Source organism: Epinephelus moara, chromosome 19 (genome assembly GCF_006386435.1).
Source record: "Epinephelus moara isolate mb chromosome 19, YSFRI_EMoa_1.0, whole genome shotgun sequence".
Lineage (NCBI taxonomy): Eukaryota > Metazoa > Chordata > Actinopteri > Perciformes > Serranidae > Epinephelus > Epinephelus moara.
In genome coordinates this window covers 24,696,741-24,711,783 of record NC_065524.1, presented here as the reverse complement: position 1 = coordinate 24,711,783, position 15,043 = coordinate 24,696,741, and the positions used below count along the sequence as shown (strand labels likewise).

Below are 15,043 nucleotides of genomic sequence, written 5' to 3'. Positions count from 1 at the left end.
CCTAGGAAACCACCCTCTCCTGCTATTGGTTGATATTTTATTCGTCACTCCCATACCGGAAGTAAGGTACATATTAAATAATTCAGCCACACACCGCTGTGTACTGTTTGTTTTGTTCTCTTCTCGGTCACTCACAGACTTGAGTCGCAGTTCGTGCCAAAGTCGCTTTCACACTGATTTCATTCACCACCTGAAGTGTCAACATGTCTACAGAGAAGTGTTTCGCCAAAGGTAAGTGGCACAGCGGTTACTCGGCTCACTGAAAAAGCATCTTGCAGGTCATTTTTTTGCTAGCAAGCTAAAGTACGATTAGCATGGCTGTTACTCTTATTTCACTTCCTAAAAGCTGTCACGTGCAATTCATAAGTGTATATGCGCTCACTTTCATGTCCACTGAATGCAATGCTTTTTTAAAACCTGAAACTGAACTTTATATGCTGTCCGTGTTCGCCTTCCCATTGATTTCCTCCATTGTGACATATGCTGTCACATGCCTGAAGCAGTGAGGAATGCAATGTTTCTGCACAGTCATGATGACTAGGCATTATATAATCTGCTCAACTCACTACGTATGGCTTACAGTCATAGATAAGATGTCTTGCAAAGAGTCCATAACCAACCCCTTTTTACCTCGAGTATTGATTATACCTGTATTACCTGTACAGGCAGCATACTGCGACCCCCAGTGGATACCCTGATGACATGCAGTTGTGAAGACTGAATATATATCTGAGTACTTCAGGCTATTTTACTGATATTATAAGTAACTAATTTGTTTTCAGTGCACATGAGAAAGCATAAAACAGTCAATGAAATAAAAATCAAGAGGATGTCTTTGTTTATAAATAGGTTTTAAGGAAGTGACTTACAGACCAAAGTTCAGGCCATAAATGCTGTAAAAGCACATTTATAAAAATGTGTTTTTAAGTTAGATAAGGAACTCTCTGAAGTCTGATCTCGTCAGGGAGGTTGTTGGTTTTCAGCCTAGATTGTGGAATGGCCAGCAAAGCCTTAACAGAGGACCTCGGGTTACAACCGGGATCATACCGGGTCAGAAGATCTGAGATGTACTTAGGTGCTAGTCCAGAGCGGGCCTTAAGGATCATCAATAATATCTCAAAATGAATTCTAAAATTTACTGGAAGCCAATGAAGAGAAGCCCTAATAGGAGTTACATGCTCTCTTATTTTGGTTTTGGTCTTAAAATAAATAAAATCATGGATGACAATCTCTAGATTTCTACGGGATAGAATTGAACTAATCTTGGAGAGTCCCCTTAGCTGCAGAGAATGTGGTGTGACTTTAAGGATGAAGTTCAAACATACAGCTTTATACTTGTGAAAGAAGCAAATTAATAAACTGAGATTATTTACTCCAGTTAGAGTAGTAGTACTACAATGTAAGGATACTCCCCTACTTTGTAACAATGCATCATATGTTATAAAAAGATCATACATTTGGTATGTAAAACATTAATTCATAAAGAAACTAGTAACTGTTGCTGACGGATACATTTTTATTTAGTACATTTTTTTCCATTTGAGGTTGAAGTAGGAAGTATGAAATGAAAACACTGAATCTTAAAAATGTATTCAGGTTCCAGTAAGTTTCTCTTAAAAACTTGACTAGATTTGTAATTTGTGACAGCTGTGATTTTCAGATGTGAAGGACAATGCTTTAGTGCAAAAAAGGACAGTAACAGAAGTAAATATAAATAATTGTTTACATTCAGGCAACATAAAGCAACGTGCTCTCCTAGTAGCACTTTGTCATGTATGGAAATTGCTTCTTTTTTTTTCTTTCAGGAAGTGCTGCACCCGGTCCAGTGCCCAGCGACCACATCAGACTTTACAGCATGAGATTCTGCCCCTTCGCCCACCGGACCAGATTAGTGCTGAGTGCCAAAGGGATCAAGTAAAGACACATTTCATTATATTTTATTTCAAACTACAGCATTACTAATACAGTAACATGAAATTCCTGTAATCTCTACTTCTGATTAAAGAACCTGTCTTGTTTTCCAGGCATGACACCATCAACATTAATCTGAAAAACAAACCTGAATGGTTCCTTGAGAAGAATCCTCTTGGCCTTGTCCCAACACTGGAGACTACCGCTGGCGAGGTGATATACGAGTCCCCCATCACCTGTGACTACCTGGATGAAGTTTACCCCGAGAAGAAGCTGCTTCCCTCTTCTCCTTTTGGTAAAGCTCAGCAGAGGATGATGCTGGAGCATTTTTCCAAGGTATCTTATACATGAAGATTTCCTAAATCTAGGGGATTTATTTGGTACCCTTGTCTTTCGTTACTATCAAATAATCCTATGAATGCCACTGTTTCCTTCAGGTAACACCATACTTCTACAAGATCCCAATGGGGAGAAGGAATGGTGACGATGTCTCAGCACTTGAAGCTGAACTTAAAGAGAAGTTTGCCAAATTAAATGAGGTAGGTTGCAGAGTCACATGCTCTGGTTTCTTCACATATTCACAAAATGTGTTTTGGTAAAGTCAAAATTGTCCCAGGAAATTGTCAAAAATAATGAGTAAAGTGTCCGTCTTTTAAAACTGTACCTGGTTAAATTACAGTGTTTTATATAATGCTGATAAATGCAATGTTTATTTTTCAGGACCTGGTTAATAAGAAGACCAAGTTCTTTGCTGGTGACTCCATCACAATGATCGACTACATGATGTGGCCGTGGTTCGAGAGGCTGGAGATCTTTGAACTCAAACAGTGAGTAATAATCTCTCAGGACATTTAAAAATAAATACATTTTATTTATGGAAGCATTACAAAACACTCATGGACACCACAGAGAGGAGCAAAAGGTACAAATATTAGGTACAGTACAAAAGGAAGACAATGAAGAGCAGGGAATCTCACCTGAACAGAGAATTTAAGTATTCTCATGACATCTGATAAGTCATATTTCATGAGTACAACTTGTGTTCATGTGCTGTAATTTGGTTCAGGTGACTGATTTGAGTCCCGTTGTCTTTTCAGCTGCCTTGACGGCACACCTGAGCTGAAGAAGTGGACAGAGCGCATGTTGGAGGACGCAGCTGTCAAAGCCACCATGCACAGTTTGGACACCTACAAGGCCTTCTACAAGACTAACATCGAGGGGAAACCCGACTACGACTATGGCCTGTAGAAAAGAAGTGAGCAAAACCCCAAACCTTAAACCGTCCCATATGTTAAATCCTACATATTTTTTGTTTATGGTTATTTTGGAGTCATGTCTGTTCTTCTAGATTTGATGTACAAGGAAAACATACTGTAGCAATGCCATGAAATGGGACACAGTAAGAAAGTTTTTATTGGACATTTAAAACTTTTTTTGTTATTTAAAAAAGACATATGAACCATAATGGGAATGAGGTACAGTGAGGTCAGTATGACTCAAGGTGTTTTCAATGATGCGGCACTTTTTCTAATAAAAATTGTAGAAGTAATGACCCGGGCCTGAATCATGATTTTCTGTTTGTGTCATAATAATAAAGAAAATACTATATTATTCAAACTGGAGACAACTGGACAACACAGTAGAAATTATCAGGGAAGAAAATAAGAAAGCAAAACATTGCTTCAAACAAAGAAATTGGAAGAAAAAAAAACACTGAACATTACAAAGTGTTATAGCTGCCATCAGATATGCAACAGTATGAATGAAAATAAACACATTGCTATACTGTTTGGTAAACAGAGTGGTGCAGGAATGAGTCAGAAAGTCCGGAAATGAGTTTGCATTTTTGTACATCCGGTTCACTCATCTCGAAATCAATGACTTTAATCCATTATATTCATGTATGCTAAACAACATATTAGCCGTTGCATGTGTGTGACAGAGAAAGGGAAGAGAAGGTGGAAGGTGGACTATTGCAACAAATGTTTTTTTAAGTTATAAATAACCTGGAATGCTGCAGGTCGGGCCACATCACTAGATACAAATCAAGTGCTTCACTGCAGTTGGCGGCTTCAGATAACCATCTGCAATTTGTCTCACTTGTTCCTTTTCCTCACTGGGCTTCCAATTTAATGCTCAAAGCAGGGGTTGATAACTGCGCCGAGAACATTGGCCTCATTTCTCTCCAACACTTGCCACCTCCTTTCAATTTGCTCCACCATTTTAGCAGTGAAGAAAAACAAATGTCGAAGCACTCAAATATTGATTTAGATGTTGACTACTATGGCACGATTGAAGCTTGGAAGCATGCAGGTCAGCCCTTGTCATTGCCCCGAACACAGCTTTACAACCTCGTGGTGATGGTGACATTGAGGTCCTGTGATCGTGGTTCAGTTTGTTCATAGTCTAACGTTTGCTTTTCACTTCGGGTGATTGCATTATGCTTTAAATTAAAAAACTGGTGTTCATTTGTGAAGATGATATTGCTGAACCAAAGGTGTAAGCAACTTTTGGTTGCCATAGAGCTTACTTTCTGCAATAATCCAAAATCCAGTGGTGAAATTGCATTGGCTTTTTGTTGAGCAAAACCAGGGCGACGCTAAAAAGTGTCATACCTGCACCACTCTATTATTTCCTGTTTATACCGGTATAGTATGAGAGGTATTTCTGTTAAAATATTTCCCCAACTGACAAAAGTGCTGTTTTTTTTTCATATAAATGGTTAATTGCATTTCTAAAATGATCATCATTAATTTAACTACATGTTGCTCCTTTTTTAAAAGGCAGAGGAATACCTATTGAAAATCTCTCCGCCAGGTTACATCTATAAAACAAGCAATATGACTTGCAAGCTTCAGAAGGAGTCCTACAGACTGAATTTCAAATACCTCCTGCATTGGTAAACTATAAACCCATCAAATCTGGTAGGAAACATTTTGCAACTAGATTTTCCGAACAACAGAGCCCAGTGTTAACATTCTGTTATTCTATTGTTGGAGTCCCTTACACTGAAGAAAGCAGCTGCAGCATAAACCACTACATGTCAAGATATCAGCCGTAACTAAAATAACTGCACCTTTTCGTTTGAGTACTTGTGTATCTGGTGCAACTATTACTTACACTATTCTTAGTAACACTGAATGGTACTTTAAGATCTGCTAGTGCTTTAGCCATGATAAGCAACATAGCCAAAGCTCACAAACTGTCGTCGAAGCTGTGGTGTAAACCTCCGTTTGATAAGTGAGGTGTGTACTCTTGTATGAGCACAGGTGCATTTCTCAACATCTCGTGAAAATGCCTGACTGTTGCAGCGTGAAGCTCCCTCTGCAGCACCAGAGACCGGAACAGATTGATGGGCTCCGCTTTGCGAATGATCTCCGGAACCTGCACGACCTCTGGAACTTTACTGTTCCCAACCAGAACGTGATGAAGTCTCTTTTCCTGTAGGCTCCTCCGCAAGAAGCTGAGCACATCCCGCAGCCTGTGCTCCATACTCTCGATGCCCCACGCAGAGGGCCTTTTACTCAGCAACAAGTGCAACAGAGCAGTCTTTAAATGATAATTAGTAAGGGCAGTTTTCCCTGTGAGCCCTGTCTGCTTTCTGTGTAGGAAAGTAACAATCTGAAGGCAGTGCAAATGACAGGAATTTTGCGGTAGGCGTTTGGCAAAGTGTTTCAGCAAATTCCTCTCGTAGACGGCAAAAGAGAGGGGCCAGTATGGGTCAGGGGAGCTGTCACAGTCTGATGGGAAGTGTGAGACAAAATAAGCATCTGTATCCTCCAGCTGAACCACAGGTACAATGTTCATTACAATGACTTTCCCTGAACGGAATCGGATCTTCAAAGCACCGGCTGCATCAAGATTGCGAAAAGTGACCTCAAAGTCGTATTTGTGAGAGATACGTCCCCACGCTTTGGTTACAGAGATCTGAAACCACTTCATGACTTGATCTTTGGCTAAGAAACGTGTGTTCCTGGAGCATAGCAGTTCATCAGGACTGAGGTCCACTTTAGGGGTGTCATCCCTGCTATGCAACAGACACAGCATGTCCTCTCCCAGGTTAGCGGAGCCACAAAGACAGCCCTCCTCGTTCTCCCCAAACCTGGTCACCTTTATCTTGCCGCAGCCCTGCATGTCTGGAGGAATGTCACTGGAGGGACTGCACCACAGGTGGAACTGGAAGGAGTACGGATCTGGAGGCGAGAAAGGCACCATAAGGTCGCATGTCAGTGGCTTGCACACCTTCCAGGATTCAAACATGCTTCCAATCCCGACAAAATCCCCGACTTCCATGTCTGCCTCTCTGTCACATACGCTCCGGAGCGACTCCAGCAAGTCATCCGCAAAACCCTCGACAAACTCCCTCACCCTCCAGTTTTCATGGGCTGAAGTGTAGGTGCATTTGTCACAGAAGTTGCTCAGGACATGCTTATCCAGCACCATCGTCCTGGGGGTGACGGATCCGCTCTCTGAAAACACGTCTTCATCCTCAACTGGCCGGATTTCTGCGTCAGAAGGATCCACCCTGTATATCTCGATAGTGAAGAATATGATGAAAGACAAAGTGCTCCAAAAGTACCAACTGTAACCGTCCTCCGAGCTGGTTTCTTCCTGCTTCGTGTCCAGCTGTGCGAGCTCTTTCTCCAGCCTGGCCTGCTCCAATTCCAGCCTCTCCTCGTGCTCCCGCATGCGAGCCATCAGCACCTCATCCTGCTCCGGGATTGTGGTGTTCTCTTGGGGAAAGAGCAGCGGGTGGTTTAATATGGCAGCGGCCACCACCATACACACTCGTGCAATGGCACCCTGCATCTTCAGCTTGTGTCTAACATGCACATTTAAGCTCCTCGCAGACGCCTGGGCAGCTGCAGCTGAGATCCTGAAACAAAAACAGAAATAGTGGTTTTATTTAGAAGCCAAGTGGATTTCATGTATATAAATGTATGAAAATCATGGTATGTATAAAAAAAATCCAGTTATTTCTGTAAAGCACTCCACCCTCAAGGAAAGCACAGATTGTTCCTCTAAATATAGAGTCAGTGGGCTGAGTGACGCACTCGCCCAGTATCAGACTGTGCAACATGATGGGAGGAAGGAAGATCGGGCCCTTTGGGTGCCCTCCTCTGATAACCCTATTTAGTTACCAACATTGTGCCTGTTAGCATTTTGTCTAAAATAAAACGAATAACTGGAAGGTGTCCAAGTAAAGTGTCAAAGAGAAACTGTGGAAAAAAACTCTCATTGACGTTATTATCATCCTTCCCGGACGTCATCAGTTAACCAACAAGTAATGCAATATACTGTACATAAGAGGAAATTACATAAGTGTCTTGCTTCTGTTCCAAGCTTTTAGCACAATTTAAAGAGACAGCTGCACACTGCTCTGCTGAGAATCGACCGAATGACTTAATAATCTTTAAAATAAAAGCATAAAATGTGCGACTTCCTGTGGCAAATGAGTGCAACAAGAAACGGGAAGTGCTCGTACATCATGATCTCAGTGTCAGATCATGAGCTTATGAGCTGTTCTCTGTCAGACCTGAGCTTTAAAATGTCAGCAGTAATGGCGGGGCAGTAATGGCAGAGTATGTGAGGCCACAGAGCCAGGGAAACTTCCCATGACTTACTCACTGGGATGTTTTCCAACACTTACATGGCTCAGTCCATCCAAACAAACATCAGGCCAGACAGAGAGAGGCCTGCGCTGTAGCTCATTAAAAATCAGAGATCAGCTATTGTTACAGAACATGGAGTCAGCATAAACAAAGGCTGGATCCTTACTCACTCAGTTCTCCTCAGTGCTGAAACCACTACATATAAACGCTCTGGTAGAAGTAAAACTCTTTAAGAAGTCAGCAAAATGTTAATATTATTAGATTATTATTATGTATTCAATGCTTCATATTTTATCATTTTGGTATGAAACATCTTAATCTGTAAAGCAACTACCTACTACAGCTGTCAAATAAAAGAAGAGGAGTTAAAAGTGCAATAATTTTCCTCTTAAAATACATATACGAGAATAAAGATTACAGAATTTTAGTAGCATTAAATGGACGTACTCAAGTAAAGCCAGTGGTGTGCAGTAACTATATATATGTCAATTTATTAAGTATAGTTATGAGGTATCTGTACTTAATTTAAGTAGCCAAGTTATATACTTCTACTCAACAATATTTTAGTGGTAAATATTGTACTTTTCCCTCCACTACATTTATTTTAAAGGAGCACTTCACTTACAAAATGACCATTTATGTATCAGTTAGTCATGCCATGTTACCTTGAATTCATAAGGAAAACTTCTCGCATGCCTCCCCGGAAAACGGCAAACATATTGATTTATTGGTTGATCAGGGGCCGCCTTTAACAACAGGAAACCTATATCAAGACATCCTTTTACAAACTCACACAACTCATGCAGTGTAATCCAAGTCTCAATTATCCAGTCGTATGCTCTGTACTTTTCTATCACGCATTTTTTTTACTGAAAACTGTTTATTATTGCCAGACTCCAATACTAAGGTTTTTTTGTGTGTGTGTGAAAAGGTATGTGTTTGGGAAGTACTGAGCATATGACTGGATATATGAGGATTGGAATATACTGCACGAGTTGTGTGAGAGTTTGGAAACGGATGTTTTAATATAATTTAATTAATTTATAATTTTGTTTTTCGCAGCCTCAAATCCATTCTTTTCAATGTAGATGCACAGGCGCACTCAAACGCCAGAGCAACGCCGTCATGGTGCAAACGCATTCCCAGTTTGGAATGCAGCAGCACACACCGCATGTCATGTGATGAGGAACAACCAATCACAGCAGACAAATATCTTAACCTTCCTCCGTAAATATCAGTCTGTGATAAATATGGAGAAGTTGATCATTTTAGCCCAGGAGAGCCCAGAGCTTTACATCTGTCCCACAGACGATAGGCATACACACTTATAAACAGCGTCAAGAAGACGATCAGCTCTGCACTCAGAATATCAGGTAAACAGGCTGTACGATGCTTGTTAAGGTTGCTGAACAACTTCAGACTACAACCTGCCGCCCTCTCCTGAATGCTGGCGCAAAAAGGGCACAAGACCACCCAGTGGGAGAACCTCATGTTTTCCAGGCGGTTAAAGATGCAGCATGTGTACGGCCCCAAATCAATACATAAGTCAGTATGTTCAAAGTTTTCCGTGGAGCCATCTGAGGAACAACAAAGTTCTCCTCACAAATTCAAGGTAACACAGCAGCATGACTTACTAATTAACACAAAGTGATTTTGTGGAAGAAGTATTCCTTTAATGGTATAGTTACTTTGCAGATTCAGATAATGAATACAAAATATAATCAACTAATAAACTCTAATGTGTTATTTACTACTAATAAACTACCCAGCAGTGTTTAATTCAGTTCAATTTAATTATATGTATAAAGCCTAATATCACAAATCACAAGCCTGTAATAGAGTTGATGTGTGATGATTAGAGGAGAAATGGCAGAACTTAAAAGGTCCAGGTGGGGAAAAAAACAACAAACAAAACAACAACTCAATCATTTAGGATTTTGCTAAAAGAAGGAAATCACCTGTTGTTTATATATATATATATATATACATACATACATAGATCCCAGGGTTCATTTTATGTATTAGGGAGCTGTTTAAATGTGTAATATGTGGTAGATTTTATTTTGTTTAACTATTAATATTGTATACAGAATCTGAATCTCACTCTGAGTTACGGTTATCGTTCACAAACTAAAGAAATGAGAGATCATTTTAAATTTTACTGAATATTTGAAGGCAAACTTCTAGGGTGACATGAACTATATCACTTATTTTGTTGCAGTTCTATGCTCTTAAATTATTATTTTTTCCTTCTTTTTTTTTTAAACTAATTAGTCATATCGTCAAGAATATTGTTATCGCAAAAATACCCTGAAATATATTATTTTAGGGCCATATTCCGAGTATAAGGTCATTAAAATCAGCTCCATCCTATCAGCTGCAACATTCAAGTCATGTACTCATTAGTGCATCAATAATTATAATCCAGTAATATAGTCTAATGTACATTATTCTGAAATTAACCATTCTGCATAATGAGTACTTTAAATACTTTAAGTTTATTAATTTTGTACTAATTTTGAACGCAGGACTTTTACTTGTAGACTAGCAGATAGTTATTGCAGATTCTTTCCCCACTGAGCAAAGTAAAAGTACCTACTTTAAATAAACTTGTACATATTTCCACCACCCCTTAATGACGTGTCTGTGTGCTTGTAGGGTGATGTGGTGTTCACACGTTGCCAACGGTCACCTCCTCGGTTGTCTTAGCAACAAAATAGAGACCCGCTCATCGCGGAAATATCGCGGCAGGAAAACATTATAGCTACCAGACACATGAGTCACTTCACAGCTCACAAACACTGCTCTGTTGTAGGATGCTGTGCAAAGATTTAAAGCAAACAACAACTAAAATGTTTACCTTCCAGAAAATATGAGCAACACGCGTCATGTGGGCAACATATCTGCATGTTATCAGCTTAAACTCGCTCATCGTCGATCCACAAATCTACAGATGTAAGTTACAGCTATATAAAACATAGGGTGTGAAAAGTTAAAAACCTACCTTTGAGGTGATCTCTGGCTGAGTTCATGATGTTAAAGTTGTGTTGCAGGCTCTCCAGTTGAAACAGCCTCATGTGAACAGCGAGGGAAAATGTTTCTCAGCTCTTGTCTTACACATTTCCTGACTGTGTGCTCCACCCATACACACAGAGACACCGCCCAGCTTCCCCTCTCCAACCCCTAAAATAGGCATTTTGACCTGTCAACAGTAGACTTCCGGTTTCATGATGAATTTAAATGTCATGCATGGAGTGCAAAAAGAGCTTACATCACTCTGAACAGCAGAGGTTTTTGACTCTTTAAATTGCACTTGGGCTGCTTTAGCTGTGCAATTTTGATGTGATGTTTATAGATTATCACTGTAATAGTTCAGCTCACAGCTTTACTCACTGCAGAATATGAATTTGATTACAATACATATATGTGATATTGTTGGAAATAAGGTATTAGATCCTTATTTAAGTAGCCTAAAAGTAGGCTACAAATAGCACACTGTAATAAAAATCTATTACAAGTCCTGCACTGAAAATGTTACGTAAATATAAGTGTGTAAGTATCAGTGTGTGTACCCAAGTCACTTGACTTGGGCTCAAGTCAGGCTCAAGTCCAACTCAACTTGGACTTTAACACCAATGACTCCCAACTTTATTTAGCTTTGTGCTACTTTTATACTACTATTCGTTTCCAGCAAGTCAGCACTTAATTCCCCAGATGATCAACTTTGAATCAATCTGACAGAGTCCTGTCAAGTTGCAGGAGACAACCCAGGAGTGCATTATGACTTGTTTAGGATTGGAAACTCAAAGCTTAGGACTTGGGACTTGAGTGCAAAGACTTGAGACTTTCTTGTGACTTGCAAAACAATAACTTGGTCGCACCTCTGGTGAGTTTAATTAGAAAAATGTACTTAAAGTATTAGGCTAATTATTGTATGTTGTAAAACTTGAATTAGGCCTACTAGAAAATCAGTAATTCTGAAACCCCTAAAAACTTTAACTCAGTTATCAGTGGATGGTGTGCATGAAGGCATTTGTTTGTGATTTTGCTCATTTCTACACTTTTAAGCCTTTTTAACCCTTTATAACCTGAGAAAATTGGCTTCATTTCTTTTTTTTAAAAAAACATGGGAAGAAACCAATGAGCGACGAAAGTAGAAATAATCGCAAATAATTAGCAAGAAATTAGTAAAAAGAGAAAATTAAGAACAAAAAAATAGTTAAAAAAGAAGAAAGGCGAAAAAACAAAGAAATGACCATGAAGGAGTGCTTGTAAAATAATTTAAAACAATAATAATAATAATAATTAAAATAATAATAATAATAATAGTAATAAATATCGTTTCCCTTTGCTTTTTGCTTTTTTCCCTTTCTCTTTTTTTTTTTTTTTTTTAAATTTGTGGAACATTTCTTACCAAGTTGCTCATTGCCTTTTTTTCCCGTATTTTTTGAAGAAATCCCACCCATTTGCTCAGGGTTCAAAGCAACTCAAGAAAAGTGATGTTGCTCCAGGTTTCAAAGGGTTAAACTAAGATGTCGCAAAATGTAAATCAAACCAAAAAACTTTCTAAAATTTTCACCTCTAAAAAACAACCAATTGTATGTTGTAAAACTTGAATTACTAGAAAATCAGTAATTCTGAAACCCCTAAAAACTTTAACTCAGTCATAAGTGGATGGTGTGGATAAAGGCATTTGTTTGTGATACACTTTTAAGCCTTTTTAATAACCTGAGAAAATTGGCTTCATTTCTTTTTTTAAAAAACATGGGAAGAAGCCAATGAGCAGCAGAAGTAGAAACCCCAAAAAATTAGCAAGAAATTAGTAAAAAGAGAAAATTCAGAACAAAAAAATTAGTTAAAAAAAGAGGAAAGAAGGTGAAAAAAACTAAGAAATTACCACAAGAGTGCTTAATTAAAAAAATAAAAAAAAAATTTAAAAATAAGATTTTTTAAGTTATAATAACTCTGTAACATAATTTAAAATAATATTTCCCTTTATGAATAATTTTCTAAATCTTTTTTTTTTTTTCTAAATTTGTGGAACATTTCTTACTAAGTTGCTCATTTCCTTTTTCCCCATATTTTTTTTTAAGAAATCCCACCCATTTTCTCAGGGTTCAAAGGTTCAAATACTTGTGAAAAGCATCTGAAAGCAGCTCAAGAAAAGTAATGTTGCTCCAGGTTTCAAAGGGTTAAACTAAGATGTTGCAAAATGTAAATCAAACCAAAACACCTCTAAAGAACAACCAGTTTGGGCCTTGGTGTGGGTCAAATGTTTCACGAAATACCCCAAAATACCATAAAAATAACAACACTGTTGATATAGTAACAAGAAATATTTACATCCACAAGATGGCGCTTCATGCTTGAGCAAATCAAACTCTGAAGTCGACTTGGAGACATTTAACACAGTAAACTGACAGACACTGTTGTATCAACACTGGCACTCCTATGTGGATGCCAACCTAAAACAAATCCACATATTTCCATTGTTTTCAAAGTGATAAATTAATATTGTGCCATTGTGAACGACTGTCACAGGATTGGATGAATCTGTCATGAATACAAATATTTTGTCTGGCAGTGTCTTCAGTGTAACACCCCAGAGGAAATGCTTTTGTGACTTACGCAATACTTTTTGAGAACCCTGAAATAAGCACAAAGTACAGTTACATTTTCGAACACTGTAGCAGAGATGACAAACTCCGAGGACACAGAGACGCTCCTTCTGCAGGTTCCCTGGGACTGGTTAAGACATCAGAGCTTCCTCAGATCTCCATTCTTCCCAGTCTTCTTCTCTCTGTCAGTTTACCTGAGCTGCTGCTTGCCTTACGTTTGCCTGGATTTGCTCTGTTCCAGACTTACCATGGTGCATCGATTCAAGATCCAGCCTCAGAGCGAGGTGACATGGGCGATGGCTTGGAGGTGTTTGCGCAAAATTCTCCACAACCATGTGTGGTTGTGGCTGGTTTGTGGCTCATGTAACCACTGTTCATATCATGGAGAGTTTTACACACATTAGTAGCAACTATAAAATGAAAGGATGTTTTGCTGCCTCTTGCAGCATCTGGAGTCTGAGGAAAAAGTACTTTAATTTACTGGGCTGACTGCCGGCAACTTTTAAGATGGAACGTTAACTTATAATGTTACTACATCTATGAGTTGACAATGTGAATCCATCATCACACCTCAAATTTCAATGATAACTTTGACCATTACTTTCGTTTTTATTGTTTCTTTTGGATGAAATGCACTTTTAGGATCTTTAAGTGTTTGAAAATATATATTAATTTCGACCGGATTATGTGAACTGCATTTATTCTAATCCTCACCCTGTGGCTACGGCAACACTAAATCCCTGAGCTTGCCTGAGAAGGACTAAATGCACAAATTCGCTATTTTTCAATAACCCATGGAGAGAGACTCTCACTGTAGCCTGTTCTATTTTGCCCTCATTTTGTTAATGATAAACGAGTTGCAGACGTTCCCTTGTGTCACCAGTGAAGAGCTAGGAAATACAGTTCAGGACAGAGCAGTGAGTGACAACAGCCCTGCCCACATTTAAAAGTACTGTTTGCAGTGCAAACACTAAACGGACCTAGGGTCTATGCTTTTTCTTTTAGCAGGGAAGTTTGTTCAGTGCCATTTGAACATGTTATAATGAGGAGCCCCAAAACCAAATCCTTCTTTAGGCCCCCAAAAGTCTGGAGCCGGCCCTGAAACAAATGTTCCCTCTTTATTTTTCCCAGTGTAGGAGTTGCAGCATCATTTCTCTCCATTTTGATAATTGTATATGTTTTTGTGACCGTAGCAGGTACTCTTAATATTCTCAACAGATACTAATCTGTAGTTTTATATATCCCACCCACTCTCTTCACTGAAAGATATTCCCATGTGCTGTCATTTTTTAAAATAATTTCCAGGAAACAGATATATGCCAAACTGAATTTTGTTGACAATGAAAAGGAGACGATGATGTAGAGTTACTGTAGAAATAATAATACTGAGGGTGCTGATGTCTCAACAAAAAGAGTCTGTGAAAAGTAATATTAGAAACTATGCCTGGATATCATCACAGATTACACACACTGACCTTTGAAAGCAGCTCTGGCTGATTTTAAAAGTGAATGAGGGCACATCGGTGCCAGTGTTGCAATAATGAGAAATGAAAGTGGACAGGCTAATCAGCAGACCTGAAATGACTGGGCTGAACAGATGGGCTTCCTTCCTCATGGTTATATGGGACTGAAACATGAATCTGTCGAAGTGTTATTGTTATATGTTATTTTGCTGTATGACCATTTTTATGAAACTTTGCACAGAGATGCCTCTCCTCATGAGGAACAAATTTGCCTCAAGAACCCATAACTTCCAGTTATATAGATTTCCCGCCATTTTGAATTTTTTGAAAAACACTTAAAATTGATCTCTTCCTAGGAAGTTTGACCGATCTGCATGAAACTCAGTGAACATAATCTAGGGACCAATATCTAAAGTTCCCTCTTGGCAAAAGTTGGAAA

General features: G+C 38.9%; 2 protein-coding genes across 2 annotated transcripts; one reads left to right on the top strand and one right to left on the bottom strand.

The window, feature by feature from the left end:
- Nucleotides 1-61: 61 nt before the first annotated feature.
- LOC126406838 (glutathione S-transferase omega-1-like) lies at nt 62-3,460 on the top strand. The gene is made up of 6 exons (XM_050071361.1): nt 62-231; nt 1,806-1,914; nt 2,025-2,247; nt 2,349-2,450; nt 2,632-2,738; nt 3,009-3,460. The coding sequence occupies exons 1-6, from the start codon at nt 204-206 to the stop codon at nt 3,157-3,159; spliced, it is 720 nt and encodes a 239-aa protein (XP_049927318.1). The 5' UTR covers nt 62-203; the 3' UTR covers nt 3,160-3,460.
- Nucleotides 3,461-3,610: 150 nt separating this feature from the next.
- Nucleotides 3,611-10,660, bottom strand: itprip (inositol 1,4,5-trisphosphate receptor interacting protein). The gene is made up of 2 exons (XM_050071360.1): nt 10,528-10,660; nt 3,611-6,787 (listed from the first exon to the last, which is right to left on the bottom strand). The coding sequence occupies exon 2, from the start codon at nt 6,718-6,720 to the stop codon at nt 5,107-5,109; it is 1,614 nt and encodes a 537-aa protein (XP_049927317.1). The 5' UTR covers nt 6,721-6,787; nt 10,528-10,660; the 3' UTR covers nt 3,611-5,106.
- Between the last annotated feature and the right edge of the window lie 4,383 nt (nt 10,661-15,043).

What these genes read in the sequence shown, in the direction of transcription:
- LOC126406838 (XM_050071361.1), top strand. Translation starts at nt 204, where the DNA reads ATGTCTACAGAGAAGTGTTTCGCCAAAG. An exon ending in TGCTGGAGCATTTTTCCAAG is followed by an intron (nt 2,248 to 2,348) that starts GTATCTTATACA and finishes TGTTTCCTTCAG; the next exon opens with GTAACACCATACTTCTACAA. An exon ending in AGTTTGCCAAATTAAATGAG is followed by an intron (nt 2,451 to 2,631) that starts GTAGGTTGCAGA and finishes TTTATTTTTCAG; the next exon opens with GACCTGGTTAATAAGAAGAC.
- itprip (XM_050071360.1), bottom strand. Translation starts at nt 6,720, where the DNA reads ATGCAGGGTGCCATTGCACGAGTGTGTATGGTGGTGGCCGCTGCCATA.